The following is a 14,447-nucleotide window of genomic DNA, read 5'->3' as shown; positions in this document are numbered from 1 at the left end:
GCTGATACAGCTTGTAACTTAGCGCTAGTTTCTTTATTTTCCTAATCATAATGTAACTAGTTTTCCAGGAAGAGGGGGAAAAAAATCCTGTAGCTCGACATTATTGTCAGGAAAAAAAATCATCATCTGATCAAGAAACTTTAAGCAAAAAAGAGATGAAGAAACTGGTATCAAAGAACGGATTTCTGCTTGACAAATAAAGGCAAACATACCACACCAAGGAAATGTGCAATAAGAACATCCCAATCTTCTTGATACAAGGATGGAAGCAAATGGTCAATGCATCCATTGTCCACCTGGAAGTGAAATATCATGAACTTCCAGCAACAGAAGAAGCTAAAACTGAAATATTGGATCAAATTTTTGAGAAAACTATACTTTAAAAATTGAATGTGGAAAAAAATCATAACATGTAAGGCATACCGTATGAAGATCTTTAACATTAAAAGAGGGAAAGGGGTAAGATTTTTCAAAATGATGAGGAAACAACTGCAACCATGTATCATCCCCCATCATCACAACTCGCTTTCCATTTTGAACCAACTGTAAGTGAATCCATAAATTAGATTTACATAAAAATAAAACATGACACAGCTTGCAAAATATTGTAGCACATGACAACAATTTTAGAAAGATAGCTAAATGACTATTCAGCAAGAAAAGTTATGAAACAAAACCTGATAAATTAAGTTATCTTCAACAATAGCAGGAGCACCAAAGCTATTCCCAACATCAATAAAAGTTGGAAGTCCACCAGTTGTCAAACCCTGAAACAGTTTCAAGCAAAGAATGTTAATTTTAAAGTCAGAAACTAATGCTTCACATGGCAATGGTTTTAAGTTCAGGATACGTTAGTTCAAATTCTGATTTCCATGGACCTCCTAGGGTGTAACCTCTGGGTGAACCAAAAGATCCAAGTTCAAGTCTCCCCGGTATTTAAGTAGGATAAGGTATAGGGGCAGTTAGATAAATTCTTGCTGTTCAGGGCGGAATCCCCATTATCAAAATATATATATATATATATATCTGATTTGAATACATTTGCGGTTACACATAGAAGTAGGAGAAATGATAATCACAACCTATTCTACCTTTTGCTTTCTCACTAGATTCTACTATTGAGATACAAAAACTTCCCATGCACAAATGATTAGCAACCTTGTGTCACTAAATCAATTTGCACATTTAAAGTTTGTTTGGCTTCTAACATTCAATGTATCAAGAGCCCAGCCCAATAGTTTAAGAGGAAGAATGTGCAAGGTATAAAAGCTATTCAAGCTTACTTGAGAATGACAATGAATCACACAATATTTATTGTTATAAAGAAAACAGTAAAGAAATGTTCTTGATTGACCAGGTCCTTAAAACTTATGTTGGAGAAATGAAAAAGCACAACTTGCAAATCCCAGATGGGCCACACTGGTAGAGCATTATTGTTCCACGAAAACTGTCACAAGATTGAGGAGTACTTTGAGCAACATACAGCTTAGTTCCACAAACAATAAATCTGCATGCTAGATGTTCAACAATGAGAAGCCATAATGGCCCCGCCTAACTTTGCACCAGGGAGCACAAAAGTTTTCATTACCCATGTTCTAAACAACCCAATGGTCACTACTAAACTCTACTAAGATTCTTGAGTTGGGTCACAGACTACAAAGTGTTTCCCAAGTTGGGACCTAAATTTTACTGAGGTATAATATGGACATACAGCCTTGAAATTTTCCATGATTCTTTCATCCAAAACCACTATGATTCCACCTAATGAACCAAAAGCCAAAAAGCACATAAAACTTCATTATCAAATAACATATTTCTTCCCATAAGAAACAACCCTTTCATTGAATAATAAAAAGGAATAAGGGTACAAGAAGCATGAGATGTTCTTCAAGCCAAAATGACAAACCTCAGACAAGGAATTGCAAATGGAGCTTCAGCATAACTTATATAATTACAAACCTAAAACACGGTAAATATTCTAAATATTACCAACTAGTGATCTAAAAAAAACATTCATGGGGAAGGAGTTCTCCAACTATCGTTCTCTGACAATGAAGATCCTTTCTTATCCAACTATCCACTACCTCATTGGTGAACCTTGCATATGGGAAAAGTTGCAACCCATTTTATTTTGAAAGATCTAAGATTTTCCCTATCCATGCTTCCCTTCCAACTGGCGGTTACTGATCTCCATAGATCTTCCTCAACTGGCCTAAGTTCCCAACAAATAACTATTCCCATTTAAATTAAGAAGTTATGAAGATTGTATTCCTTTTCTCCCCTTTCTTATAAGAAATTGTATTTGTATCATATGGGATAAAATTAAGAATTGATATAAAAGAAGTGGAGGTTCTCATACTCCCCAACCTAGTCTTATTACCAGCTTTAGCACTACATGCCTCTCTTCAATATGATATAAATCATGCCTAGAGGGATATCCAAGAACCATGTAGAATTAAGGCCCATAATGAAGTAAGGTAGTAAACAACCTCCAGGATTCACTTGCACTCCAAAATCTCTAACCAAACCATCCACATCTGGTTTGGCTCATCTGAACAACATCCATGAGGGGAAGGCCCAAGGCAAGCCTGCCTCCTTGAGCAACATATTTCATGAACCACACAGGGCATAGTAGAAAGAAATGGCCTGCTGTGTCACTGTTGTTTAAGCTGAGAACACAACCCTCAGGATTATGGGTAATGTAAGGCCTCTAGCCAACAACCATTCAATGGTATTAACCCTTTCATTGCGGCTAAACAAGGAAAAGCTCTAGCTTCTGATGAACTTCAGAATTCTAAATGAAATTGGCCCCTGAAAAAGCACTGGAGAATCAATATTTGCAACAGCAGAAAACAAAGATTGAGAAGAAATAGACCAGGGGAAGATGTCCAAACCCTCTAATCAGAAAATGAGAGATGTAAACAAGGTATGACATGAGCAATGATAAGGATAGCTCATCAATTTCCTGCTCTAACAAATTAAGTCATAAATCAAAGTTGCAGGGAACACAGGGATTGAAAATTACTGATTATTCTTCTATCCACAGATCAATTTGATTCTTGAAACATGCTGATCTTTGTGTTAATGAGCCCAAGAAAGAAGAAATAGCAAACCTCACAATATTAAATTTTAAATTTTCTACATTAAAATGAGAACTACAAAACAAAGAACAAAATTGTCAAAATAATTTTTCAAAGACTAATTGACCATTATAATTTGCTTAAAGTGGGAGATGAGACATCATACCAAGGTCCAACTACCATTATCATAGTGAAAGAAAATATTACCTTCAAACGTTGCAAACTGGTTGTAGGTGGATCTGAAATGGCTTTGAAAATCCTAGCCGATGATCCTTGTGTAGATGCCAGTTTCTGTAACACTTGTAGCTTGTCCATCCATGGTTTCTTCTCTGTAGGAAATAAATTTAGCTAATTATACTGCCACAGAAGAACTATTGAAGAGATAACTGGTAATACTTTGCTTGAGATCAGTACAACAAACTCAAAAAACAAGATTTCACATAAATCAAAATTGAAAACAGATTAGAAAGATTTGGTGAGTTGTTTAAGCTTCCCATACCTAAAAAAGAAAAGAAGCCACTAAGTGCTCATACTTGTACAAGCAAGAGGTAATGCAAAAAATAATTAAAAAATTACAGAAGGTACTCAACCAGTACCCATGTGTAAGTGAAGCATACAGACTACAACCACCATACAAAAAGCTAAAATCTCTGGCCAATTCATCAACTACACATATCAAGCTGATTACCATTTAACAAGCAACACCAATCTGAACAGAAAAGCATCAAGAAAGTACCATTACTCGAGTGCAGATTGTACTTTCTGGTATTTCACAATTAAGCAATTACTGAAAGTTAATGTTCATTAACATAAGCATTCATCACTGTTCAAAAAGTAAAAAAGCTAACCTTCAAAGCAGGCACTGGGAGCAACAAAATCAAACCTGAAAAGTAGGAATACACCTCAAACAATTAATTGTTACCTTGTCTGAGAAAAAAGAGAAGGATTCAAACAAAAGCAAACTTTTTTTACCTCAGTGCATCAAGGACAATGATAACAAGACGATCAACAACAGGCCTAGTCCAACATTGGAGTTGATGTAGATGGGTTTGGTTGAGATTTGAAGAATAGGAAGAAGGAGAAATACATGGAGAGTCGGAGATGTCAGAGCAAGTGCTGAAATGCGGAAGCTCCGTGCGAGTGAGGAGAAATCCTCTTGTGAACAGGAAAATGGCCATACCATGAAGTACCATTATCATCAAGAATGGCCATATCAAACTATTGCGCAATGCCACCATGTTCAGAGGCCTTTAACTCTGTAAGAATTAAAATAGAGATTACTATCGAAGAAGAATGGTGTTCCATTGGATCAACACGCTATATAAGAATCCTTAAAAACAAACTTCATCATGAAACTCATGCAAGCTGAACCAAATTGATTACCTATGCAGTCCCTGTTTGGGTTGATTCACAATTTTCAACAATAACCAAATAAAAAGCAGGAACTGCAATACTTGATCACCTTGTTTTTTATCAGTTTTTCTCATCAACCAAACAAACCGCAAAAAACACTATGATCTTCTATCAAAAGAAAAGTAGAAGACCATTGCTTGAATGAAACAAAACTTGGCAAATGAGAATCAATATCAGATTTCCTTTTATTTAATCAGTTTTCCCAGCATCCAAATGCAGTGTAGCTATAATTCAACAATAACAAATAGCAAAAGAAACGGTTTCCAATTATGAGGGCATACCTTGGAGGAGGAAGCAACCACATACAACTTTCTCTAGCAGAATCTGAGATTGAATGAACTTAGATTGTTTTTAGGAATGTGGCAAGTATAGAAAGAGAAACCCTAAGTTTTAGATCCATTTCCACAACAATTCTTCATTGCTCCAAATTGCGTTTTGGTTTCTTGAGGAATGTCCTTCTTACATGGCAAATGTTTACATCATAAAAATAATAATAATAATAATAAATAAATAAATAAGAAATTTTAATTTTTAAAACATATGTAAGTTTATCATAAAGTTTCAAATACAAAATCAATGTGATTACCGTATTTCACTGTTATGGGGTGCTCCCAACCCTTGGGACCAAGGATTGAAATGTCGAAAAATTTCGGCGATAATATCGCTTATCGGCCGGGTCCAACACAATATTCGTCACCGATTATCGGTCAACGGAAATTTCGGTAATTTTTTAAAAATATCGCCAATATTTCGGTATTTGTCGGTATTTTTACCGATTTTTCGGGAAATTTCCTACCAGTCCAGTCCGCGCACAGGATACAAAATCTGTCCAATTTTTTTTTTTTTTTAAAAAAAACATAAGATGCTATTTGGTAATCTGATCATGATTTGCAGGCAAAGGTTGTGCTTTTCAGCCTGGCTCAAAAATCGTGGATTTAGGGTTCGTGAAATTTAAATCCAATGGCACAACAGCAAAGAGACCCCTAGAACAGCTCCAGAAAACACAGGGAGCAAAAGAAAAGCAATTTTTTTGGTTTTCCTTGAGATGAATTTTCCCGGAATTCGAATGGGGGATGGATTTCCTTGGGAATCAAACGGGGTTGCAAAAAAAAAAATAATAATAACATGATTAGATTAGTACCTTGGAGGATTGATAGTGGCAGAGGAAAATAGGGCCTTTCAAGGGATTCTCTCGTCTGGAGGGCAACTTCAGACAAGGGCTTCTCAATGCCCGAGTGAGAGAAGTGGGTGGCACTTTTGATTTTTAGATTTAGTAGAGATTAAAAAAAAAATAGAAAATCATGAGAACAATTTTCCTCTCTTTATATAAATAATTATTAATTATCCATCTTAATTTTTATTAAATCAGGATTAAAATTTTGGTTTTTATCCACGATATTTTATAAATTAAAATTAATTTGATAAGATAAATTATTATTAATTTTAATTATTTAAATAAATTAATATTAATTAAAAAAGTTATTAAGACACATTTTTAATAAAATTTTAAAAATTAAATCTCAAATAATATGTTTTATATAAATTAATTTAAATTTTTATTTAAAATGTAATAAAACATGTTTTAATAAAAATATTTTAAAATTTTTTAAATAAATATTGTCTTCAAGGAGATGGATTCCCTTCATCTAACAAGAGTATTGCAATGTCATATGTATTATATTTATGTATAAATTGTTTTTATTCAATAAAATCAAATATTTCTTAACTCAATTCTAACTTTATACACTTCCAAAATTCATATTTATTATTCTTAAAATTCAAATATTGAATCTAACGATGTTTTTCTTCTTGATCATATATATGTGAACTACACTTACAAAATAACTTTAAAATATGTATTCTTACTTATTTTATCATTTTTTGGAATTTTTTCAAGCATTCCTATGGATTTTAAATAATTTTCACTCCATCAATATTTGTGAAAAAATATTCATCGATATTTTCGATATATCCGTAAAATCGAAGTACCGATATATTCGTAATTACCGATATTTTCACCATTGGAATGATTAGATTTCCAAAATTGGGTTTCAATAACCCTTTTAATCAAATAACCCTAAATAAATTTAGTGATTATTTGAATATATTTCTCATTTTTGGTTCTAAAAGCATAAATGAAGCTTCTATCTTTAAGAATTATTTTTAAAATTTGAGATTATAAATAAAAAAAATTAATACTCAATTTTTTAAAATAACTTTTAAAAATCATTATCTTTTATAATTAATTTCACAAAGTTTTTACATTTTATATAAGAATTACTATTATTTTTCTTTCTAAAAAATAGAAAATAAGAAATTATGGACCCCGTATTTCGGCTCATGCGCTTCCACTCGATGGCGAACTTGCTTTTTATTTGGAAATAATTTATTTATTTATTTAGAAAATGACTTGGAATCACCACTTTTTTTATTATTTTTTTTAAAGGGAAAATAAAATAAGAAATAAAAACCCTAAGTGTAATTCGTTATTCGAAAAAACAGGTTTGTGAAAAACCAAGTCGGGGTTTAGGGTTAGATTACTTATTGGGAAGGTACGATAAAGACCATAACACCCCTCTAAGTCCCTAAAAACGGGTCTCTACTAATGAGATGAAGTAAGCATAATAATCGATAAGAAAATCAAGGATACCAAAATGAAATAATCAAATAATAAAGCGAATCATGCATCAGAATGAGCAAAGTGTGGGTGAGATCGTATCTTAGCAACAAATAATAGTGTGTTATCATGGAAATAATGTTAGCTTAAGTATAAAATTATCGCATACATGTCAAAGATTAGAACAAAAATCAAACAATATTCATTAAACATAACAATTAACAATCAAAAGAGAAATCTTATATTTAGGGCCCCCACCAAAGCCCAATTGGTCTTGCATAAATTAATCTCACAAATTTCCTTATTTTAGAATTATGAAAATTGTCTTTATGCTTATTAAAAATAGTGAAAAATGAGAAAATCATTAAAAATCGAAGAAAATCACAAGATGCATGCCTGAATGAAAAAATGGCAGCACGTTTATTAAAAATCAGGTTTTCAATAAACAAATTAAATGAATAAATTTAAAAAAATTTAAACCATCTGAAAGACAAATTTTTGGAAATCAAATTTTGAAACTAATTTGAAAATTGAAGCTCTAAGAATTAAATTAGAAAATTGGAATTCTAAAAAGATAATTTGAAACTGAAAGTCAAGAAAATCGGAACATGGAAAAATTATTTGGGAATGAGATCTCTTAAAAATAAAATATAAAATTTGGAATTTTGGAAATTTACTTGAAAATGGAGATTTCTAAAAGAATAAATTTGAAAATTGGAGTTTTGGAAAATTATTTGAGAATTAAAGTTTGAAAAATTAAATTATAAAAATTGGAATCTTAGAAATTACTTGAAGATGGAATTTTTAAAATAAATAAAACAATGATAATGATAATAATAAACAAATGTGAAAATTGGAATTTTGGAAATTGGAAATTAAATTAGGAAATTGGAATTTCAAAGAATTATTTAAATATAGAATTTTAAAAATAAATAAATAAATAGAATAATAATAATAACGAAAATAATAATGATTAAATAAATAAATGTGAAAATTAAAATTTTGGAAATTGGGAATCAAATTTGGAAATCAGAATGTTAAAGAATTATTTAAAGATGGAATTTAAAAATAAATAAATAAATAAAATCATAATAGCGAAAATAATAATGATTAAATAAATAAATGTGAAAATTGTAATTTTGGAAATTACATTTGAAAATCAGAATTTTGAAGATTTGTTTAAAGATGGGAATTTAAATAAATAAATAAATAAATAAAATAATAATAATAACAAAAATAATAATGATTAAATAAATAAATGTGAAAATTAGGATTTTGAAAATTCGAAAATTGGAAAATTAAAATTTGGGAAATTGGGAATTAAATTTGGAAATCGGGATTTTAAAGAATTATTTAAAGGTGGAAATTTTAAAATAAATAAATAAATAAAATAATAATAACGAAAATAATAATGATTAAATAAATAAATGCGAAAATTGAAATTTTAGAAATTTGAAATTAAATTCGAAGATCGGAATTTTGAAAAATTGTTTAAAGATAGAATTTTAAAATAAATAAATGAATAAATAAATAGAATAATAATAACAAAAATAAATAATTAAAGAAATGAACGTGAATATTAGAATTTTTGAAATTGAAAATTAAATTCGGAAGTCGGGATTTTGAAAAATTGTTTAAAGATGGAATTCTAAAATAAATGAATTAATTAATAAATAGAATAATAATAACAACAATAAATGATCAAATAAATGAACGTGTATATTAGAATTTTTAAAATGGAAAATTAAATTCGAAGGTCGGAATTTTGAAAATTTGTTTAAAGATGGAATTTTAAAATAAATAAATAAATAGAATAATAATAACGAAAATAAATAATTAAATAAATGAACATGAATATTAGAATTTTTGAAATGGGAAATTAAATTCGGAAGTAGGGATTTTGAAAAGTTGTTTAAAGATGAAATTTTAAAATAATTAAATGAATAAATAAATAGAATAATAATAACGAAAATAAATTATCAAAGAAATGAACGTGAATATTAGAATTTTTGAAACGGGAAATTAAATTCGGAGGTCGGAATTTGAAAAATTGTTTAAAGATGAAATTTTAAAATAAATAAATGAATAAATAAATAGAATAATAATAACAAAAAATAAATAATTAAAGAAATGAACGTGAATATTATAATTTTTGAAATGGGAAATTAAATTCGAAAGTCAGGATTTTGAAAAATTATTTAAAGAAGGAATTTTGAAATAAATAAATGAATAAATAAATATAGTAATAATAACCAAAATAAATAATTAAAGAAATGAACGTGAATATTAGAATTTTTGAAATACGAAATTAAATTCGAAGGTCGGAATTTTGAAAATTTGTTTAAAAATGGAATTTTAAAATAAATAAATAGAATAACAATAACGAAAATAAATAATTAAAGAAATGAACGTGAATATTCGAATTTTTGTTGTGCAATCTCATCATCTATATCAAATATCTATGATGTGGGTGAAGATGGTGCAGATGAAGTGATATCACAAGAGATAGGAATATACTCGAAAATGCTCAAATCCATAAATGAAGTCATAAACATCGTCAAAACGGAAGACAAATCCCGATAAAACATCAAATGAAAGAGGTAGGTCCACAAAGTCGGACGCTCTCTCAACTAGGACAACATGGCCATCATATAAGTCATCAACTACTATAACATCATCTGCAAACTCCAAAGTAGGAGTAGTATGGATTTCCTTAGCAATCTCGATGACGGACACCCCAAATAGATCAAATGGTGAAGCAAGCTCAGGCTTAACTATCTTCTCGATCTGGCACATACTCATAGCAAGCATCTTGTTAACGTACTCGTCACGTGGCATACCTTCGTCCACTATGTCTCTGATCTCGGCAAATGTCCCATGCTCGTCGATCTCATCTGGGAAATAGAGCGTCATAAGGCTCACGCGATTTAGAGATGATGGGGCAGCCAATGCAAATGTGGAAGTGTCCGAAGCTCCATCACTCAACTACAGCTGATGGACAAGATGCTGAAGCTTGACCTCTCGAACAGTGCTGAGCCCCTTAATGATCCCATCTGAAGGCATCTGTGGCCCCGACGCCCTCATGAAGTAATTTGCCAAGCTCATGGTGTACGGACGAATAGGATAATCAAACGATGTAGAGTCAGTCGACCCCCCACCCGCTCCTTGCGCAATTGCGCCATATATCTATAATCGGCCTCAGTGGGGATGAACCCGAGTCCGAATGGTACGTCGTGATCTGGGATAGTCATGAACTCACTAGGCCCGTGCTGACGCAGCCCCAATCCCATGCAGGAAAGATAAGACATGCTCCTCATCATATCGAGCAAAGTGTATGTTCTTGCACGAATCTCAACAATCACCTGTTCTGATCCACTGTGCTACCGTGCTGGTTGAACGACATGGCTACAAAGTCTCGACAAAAATCCTCCATCTCTAGGGTCTGTACTTTGTCAAATGTGAATCCAGTCAGAAGTAAGTCGTCATCACTGTGACTAATCTAAAGAACTGACTCAAAAGAAATAAACATATCTCCAACAGACTGCACTGTGATGACCTGGCCATCGTGAATGAACTTCACCTTCTGATGAAGGGAAGAAGGAATAGCCCCGGCTCTGTGGATCCAAGGTCGACCAAGTAGCAGGTTAAAGGATGTAGGAATCCTCAAAACCTGGAACAAAGTGGTAAATGTGGTCGGACCTATCAACAACTCAATCTCCAATGTGCTCATAACTTTCCTCTTGGTGCTATTATACGCTTGGACTATCTAAGTGGAGAGACTAAAGTCAGAGGGCGCATAGCCGAGGGCGATGGCAGTAGCTAGGAGACAGACGTTTAGGGCCGAGCCATTGTCCAAAAGGACAGATGGAACTTGGCGGCCTGAACAACCGACTGAGATATACAGTGGACGTGTATGGTCTGGACCATCGGGTGGCAAGTCGTCATCAGAGAATACTATGCACGTGGTTCTGCTAGTCGTCACCATATGAATCAATCCCTCAGGAGTGGTGGTATTCTCGACTCTGATCTGGCTCAAGGCTTGAATCAATGCATCTCGGTGAGTACTAGAAGATGCCAACAAGCTCCAGATAGAAATGCGAGCCTGAGTGCTCTATAACTGCCTCAAAATCTCGTCATCCTCTCTCCGGACCTCCTCGGGAGCAAATGTCCTCTCTAAAGGTCTAGTAGTTGTGGGAGACGGCTGTCGCAATACTCTACCCCCTCGGAGAATATACTGCACATCAGGAGTCTAAGAAGCATCAATATACAGAGTCTAAACCTCCTCAACATCCGGGATCAAGACAAATGGTGTTTGAACACTATAATGTGGAAATGTCAGTGGCTCAACAATGGTTATCTGTACTTATGTCGCCTCGGGAACTAGTTTGAATGGAGTAGGCATCCGAGGTCCCAAAGTCACTCCGCCCATCTCATAAATCCCATCTGACACTTGGGCTCCGACTCTGTGTCATCCCAGATCAGCATATGGATGAAAATTATTTTGAGAATGGAATTTCGGGAAATTAGGTTTCAAAAATTAGAATGTTAGAAAATTATTTTGATATCCAAGTGTGAAGAAATAATAAAAAGAAAAGAAAAAAAAGGGTTGTTGTAATTCCCGTGTACGAATTACACGTCTCCAGTACAGTGGCAATAAACCTATTTTCTATCAACCAGCTCCATGCACTGCTATAACCCATTTTCCATACCCTTTGTCCATCACCACCATCAAAACCCTTAAAAGTCTTATAACCAGTGCAGCCAGTGATGTCATTGGTCGTCACAAGGGCACCCTGTTTGGCCAAAGGAAAAGAGAGACAGCCCGTGCCACACCTAGCGTCACATACAGTAACCCCTTCCAGCCACCCTTCGTCGGTCAACGTCTTCATCATATTTTCCACAGTCTTGGAGTGGCCTAGCCGAATATCCAATTGAACCTTGTTCACATTGTCGGTTTCTCCATAGATCTTCTTCCACCTCTGAAACCCCGAGTTGTTGAAATACTCCTTCACAACCTCCTCTTCACTAAACCCTTTTGATCGCCTCCAAATTCGTAAGAAACAAAACCAATACTATTCTCTTTTCCATTGCTAGTATTGATGACAGCCAAGAACAAACAAGCAAACCACTAAAGCTATAAAATAAGCAGCAGAGTGCGCCAGTCATTACCTTAAAAAATAATGAAACTAAGAGAGGATTGGAAGACCAGGAGCAGAGAGCTAAAGGTTCCAAAAAACAGAGCATCCATGATCCCAACCCAATTAACACCCCTGCTTCCTTCAAGTTGATAGTGGACTCCAGTTGTTTTATCAGTTACAAGAAGCCAATCTATATTTTCGGGTTTCCATTCATAGAAAGAAACTCAAGTACGGAAGCCAAAATAGAGACCCGGATTGGAACACCCATGTACAGAATAGAGAGAAATAGAGGATACAATGAAATAGAGCTTTAAAAGAGAATGAACATAGACCAAACACCCAATAAATATGAAGAGACCAGATTCATTTCTCTTTATATTTGGATTTAAAGGTCGGTAGATTGAACTAGGAAAATATCTTAAGAAAAAAAAAAGATGATGCAAGAAGGTTTTTTTTTTTTTTTTTAAATATGAAATGACCAAACAAAGCATAATTAGATTATTCCAAAATGGAGTCAGAGAAACAGAATCTAACCGCCATGACCAACCAATGCGACCTCACGAACAATGCAAAATAATCACATGAAGAAGTAATAAGAGAATGTGATGATCATTAATAATCCATACCAGGTAATGCATTCCTCCAATAGTAGTTTGTTTGGCTTCTGCTTCCCTTTTTCTCCTGGCTTCCTTCAACTTTGCCAAAAGTCCTTTTTCTTTCGTTTCCTCCATATCTCACCCTAAAGAACCCCCATTTTCCCCACCCCGCTTTCTTTCCAAGCTGGTACCACTTTCTCCTACCTGCTCCATTGTTCCTGGTTCAACAAGTCTCCATCCATCATCTCTTGCTTAGAGATGTCTCTCTCATCAACCACCACCATAGGCAAGCTGCTGATGTCCGCCACACGTCCATGCATGGAGCTTCATGGGAGATGTCCCCCACTTCCAATGAAATGCTCCCCAACTCCTTAATAAAAGCAAATAAAAAAACTAATAGCATTTTGTTTGAAAAAAAAAAAGGTCTATTGAAATATATCCCAACAATACCTTAATTGTTTTATTTACATTTGTTAACATATCACTTGTATAATAAAATTTAATTAAATATCTTAAAAAATGATTTAAATCAATATCACTTCCCTCCACATTACATTAAGTGGGCATGCTAAAGACATAAATAGTCATACATAATTATGGGATGAGATCCTTTCTAATGGGATAAAAGAATTCCTACTATTATTATTTATTTTATTAGTCTCTTTTGTTCTCTTAGTTCTTAATTGAAAAAATAATTCAAAAAATATAACGATAAGTACAAAAATGAGTAATAACCCTCAATAAAGACCAATACAATTCAATTCAACATTTTGTTTATTCGGGTTTGATTATACCATAGCTCTATAATTTGGATTAAGTTTATCGTTAGATGAACTATATTATTGATCTTAACCCCAAAAAAGAAATGGTAGGTACAACTAGTCCGTGAACAACCAACCATTGCACTATAAAAATCGGATAGGTTCGATCTATGGTCATTGGAGCCTCCTAAAAAAATCTACTAAATTCATCGAGTTGTTACAAAGGATCAAAATGGCCGGTTATTAATGAAATTCCTTATCGACTCTTTGTAAAATACTCATTTGGTTGAGGACTTCATTATTAATTTATTTATTATCAAAGATATGTGAATAAGTATTTATTATTGAAATATTAATATTATGTAAACAATAAGATTAATAAATTTAAAATAGAACCTATATTTTTTTTAATTATTTCAAAGATATATGAATATGAATTTAATATTAATTTATATATTATAAAAAGATGCATAAATATGTATTTATTATTAATTTATTAATATCTTTCCTATCAAAGAAGTATTAATATTATGTAAACAATAAGAGTAATAGATTTAAAATATAACCTATATTTTTAATCTTACATCCTAACAATAGTTCAACCTGATTTTTGAAATTAAATAAAGGTTGTAAAGCATCAGATTTATTTCTCAATAGACAATATCTAGATTTAAGTGAATCTAGAAGAGCATATAATATCTATAAACACCAGAAGATTGGGTGGGTGAAGGACCCTACAAATCTGAATGGAATAGTTGCAAAGTTGAGCATATTATGTTTCCAGAATTTTCATTTTACTTCATTTTCTCTGCATTCATTTCTCATTGAAAAGAACACAGGAA

General features: G+C 32.7%; 1 protein-coding gene across 8 annotated transcripts in view; it reads right to left on the bottom strand.

Annotated features, from left to right (window-relative positions):
• Window positions 1-5,755, bottom strand: part of LOC100260162 (uncharacterized) — a 30,708-nt gene extending 24,953 nt beyond the window's left edge. The window contains exons 1-8 of one of the 8 annotated variants that reach the window (XM_059739668.1): window positions 5,635-5,755; window positions 4,775-4,951; window positions 4,053-4,336; window positions 3,929-3,963; window positions 3,288-3,409; window positions 678-767; window positions 424-543; window positions 213-296 (exon numbers count right to left, since the gene is read on the bottom strand). In XM_059739668.1, the coding sequence (XP_059595651.1) occupies window positions 213-296; window positions 424-543; window positions 678-767; window positions 3,288-3,409; window positions 3,929-3,963; window positions 4,053-4,318 (717 nt within the window). In that variant the 5' untranslated portion in view covers window positions 4,319-4,336; window positions 4,775-4,951; window positions 5,635-5,755. Of the gene's footprint in view, window positions 1-212; window positions 297-423; window positions 544-677; window positions 768-3,287; window positions 3,410-3,928; window positions 3,964-4,052; window positions 4,952-5,079; window positions 5,319-5,634 lie in introns of those variants that run through there. The other 7 variants (XM_059739670.1, XM_059739666.1, XM_059739667.1 and 4 more) reach the window with 7 other exon arrangements.
• Window positions 5,756-14,447: the final 8,692 nt, after the last annotated feature.

Source organism: Vitis vinifera, chromosome 9 (genome assembly GCF_030704535.1).
Source record: "Vitis vinifera cultivar Pinot Noir 40024 chromosome 9, ASM3070453v1".
NCBI lineage: Eukaryota > Viridiplantae > Streptophyta > Magnoliopsida > Vitales > Vitaceae > Vitis > Vitis vinifera.
Note: the sequence above shows the minus strand (reverse complement) of the source record. Positions and strands in the feature narration are given on the sequence as shown.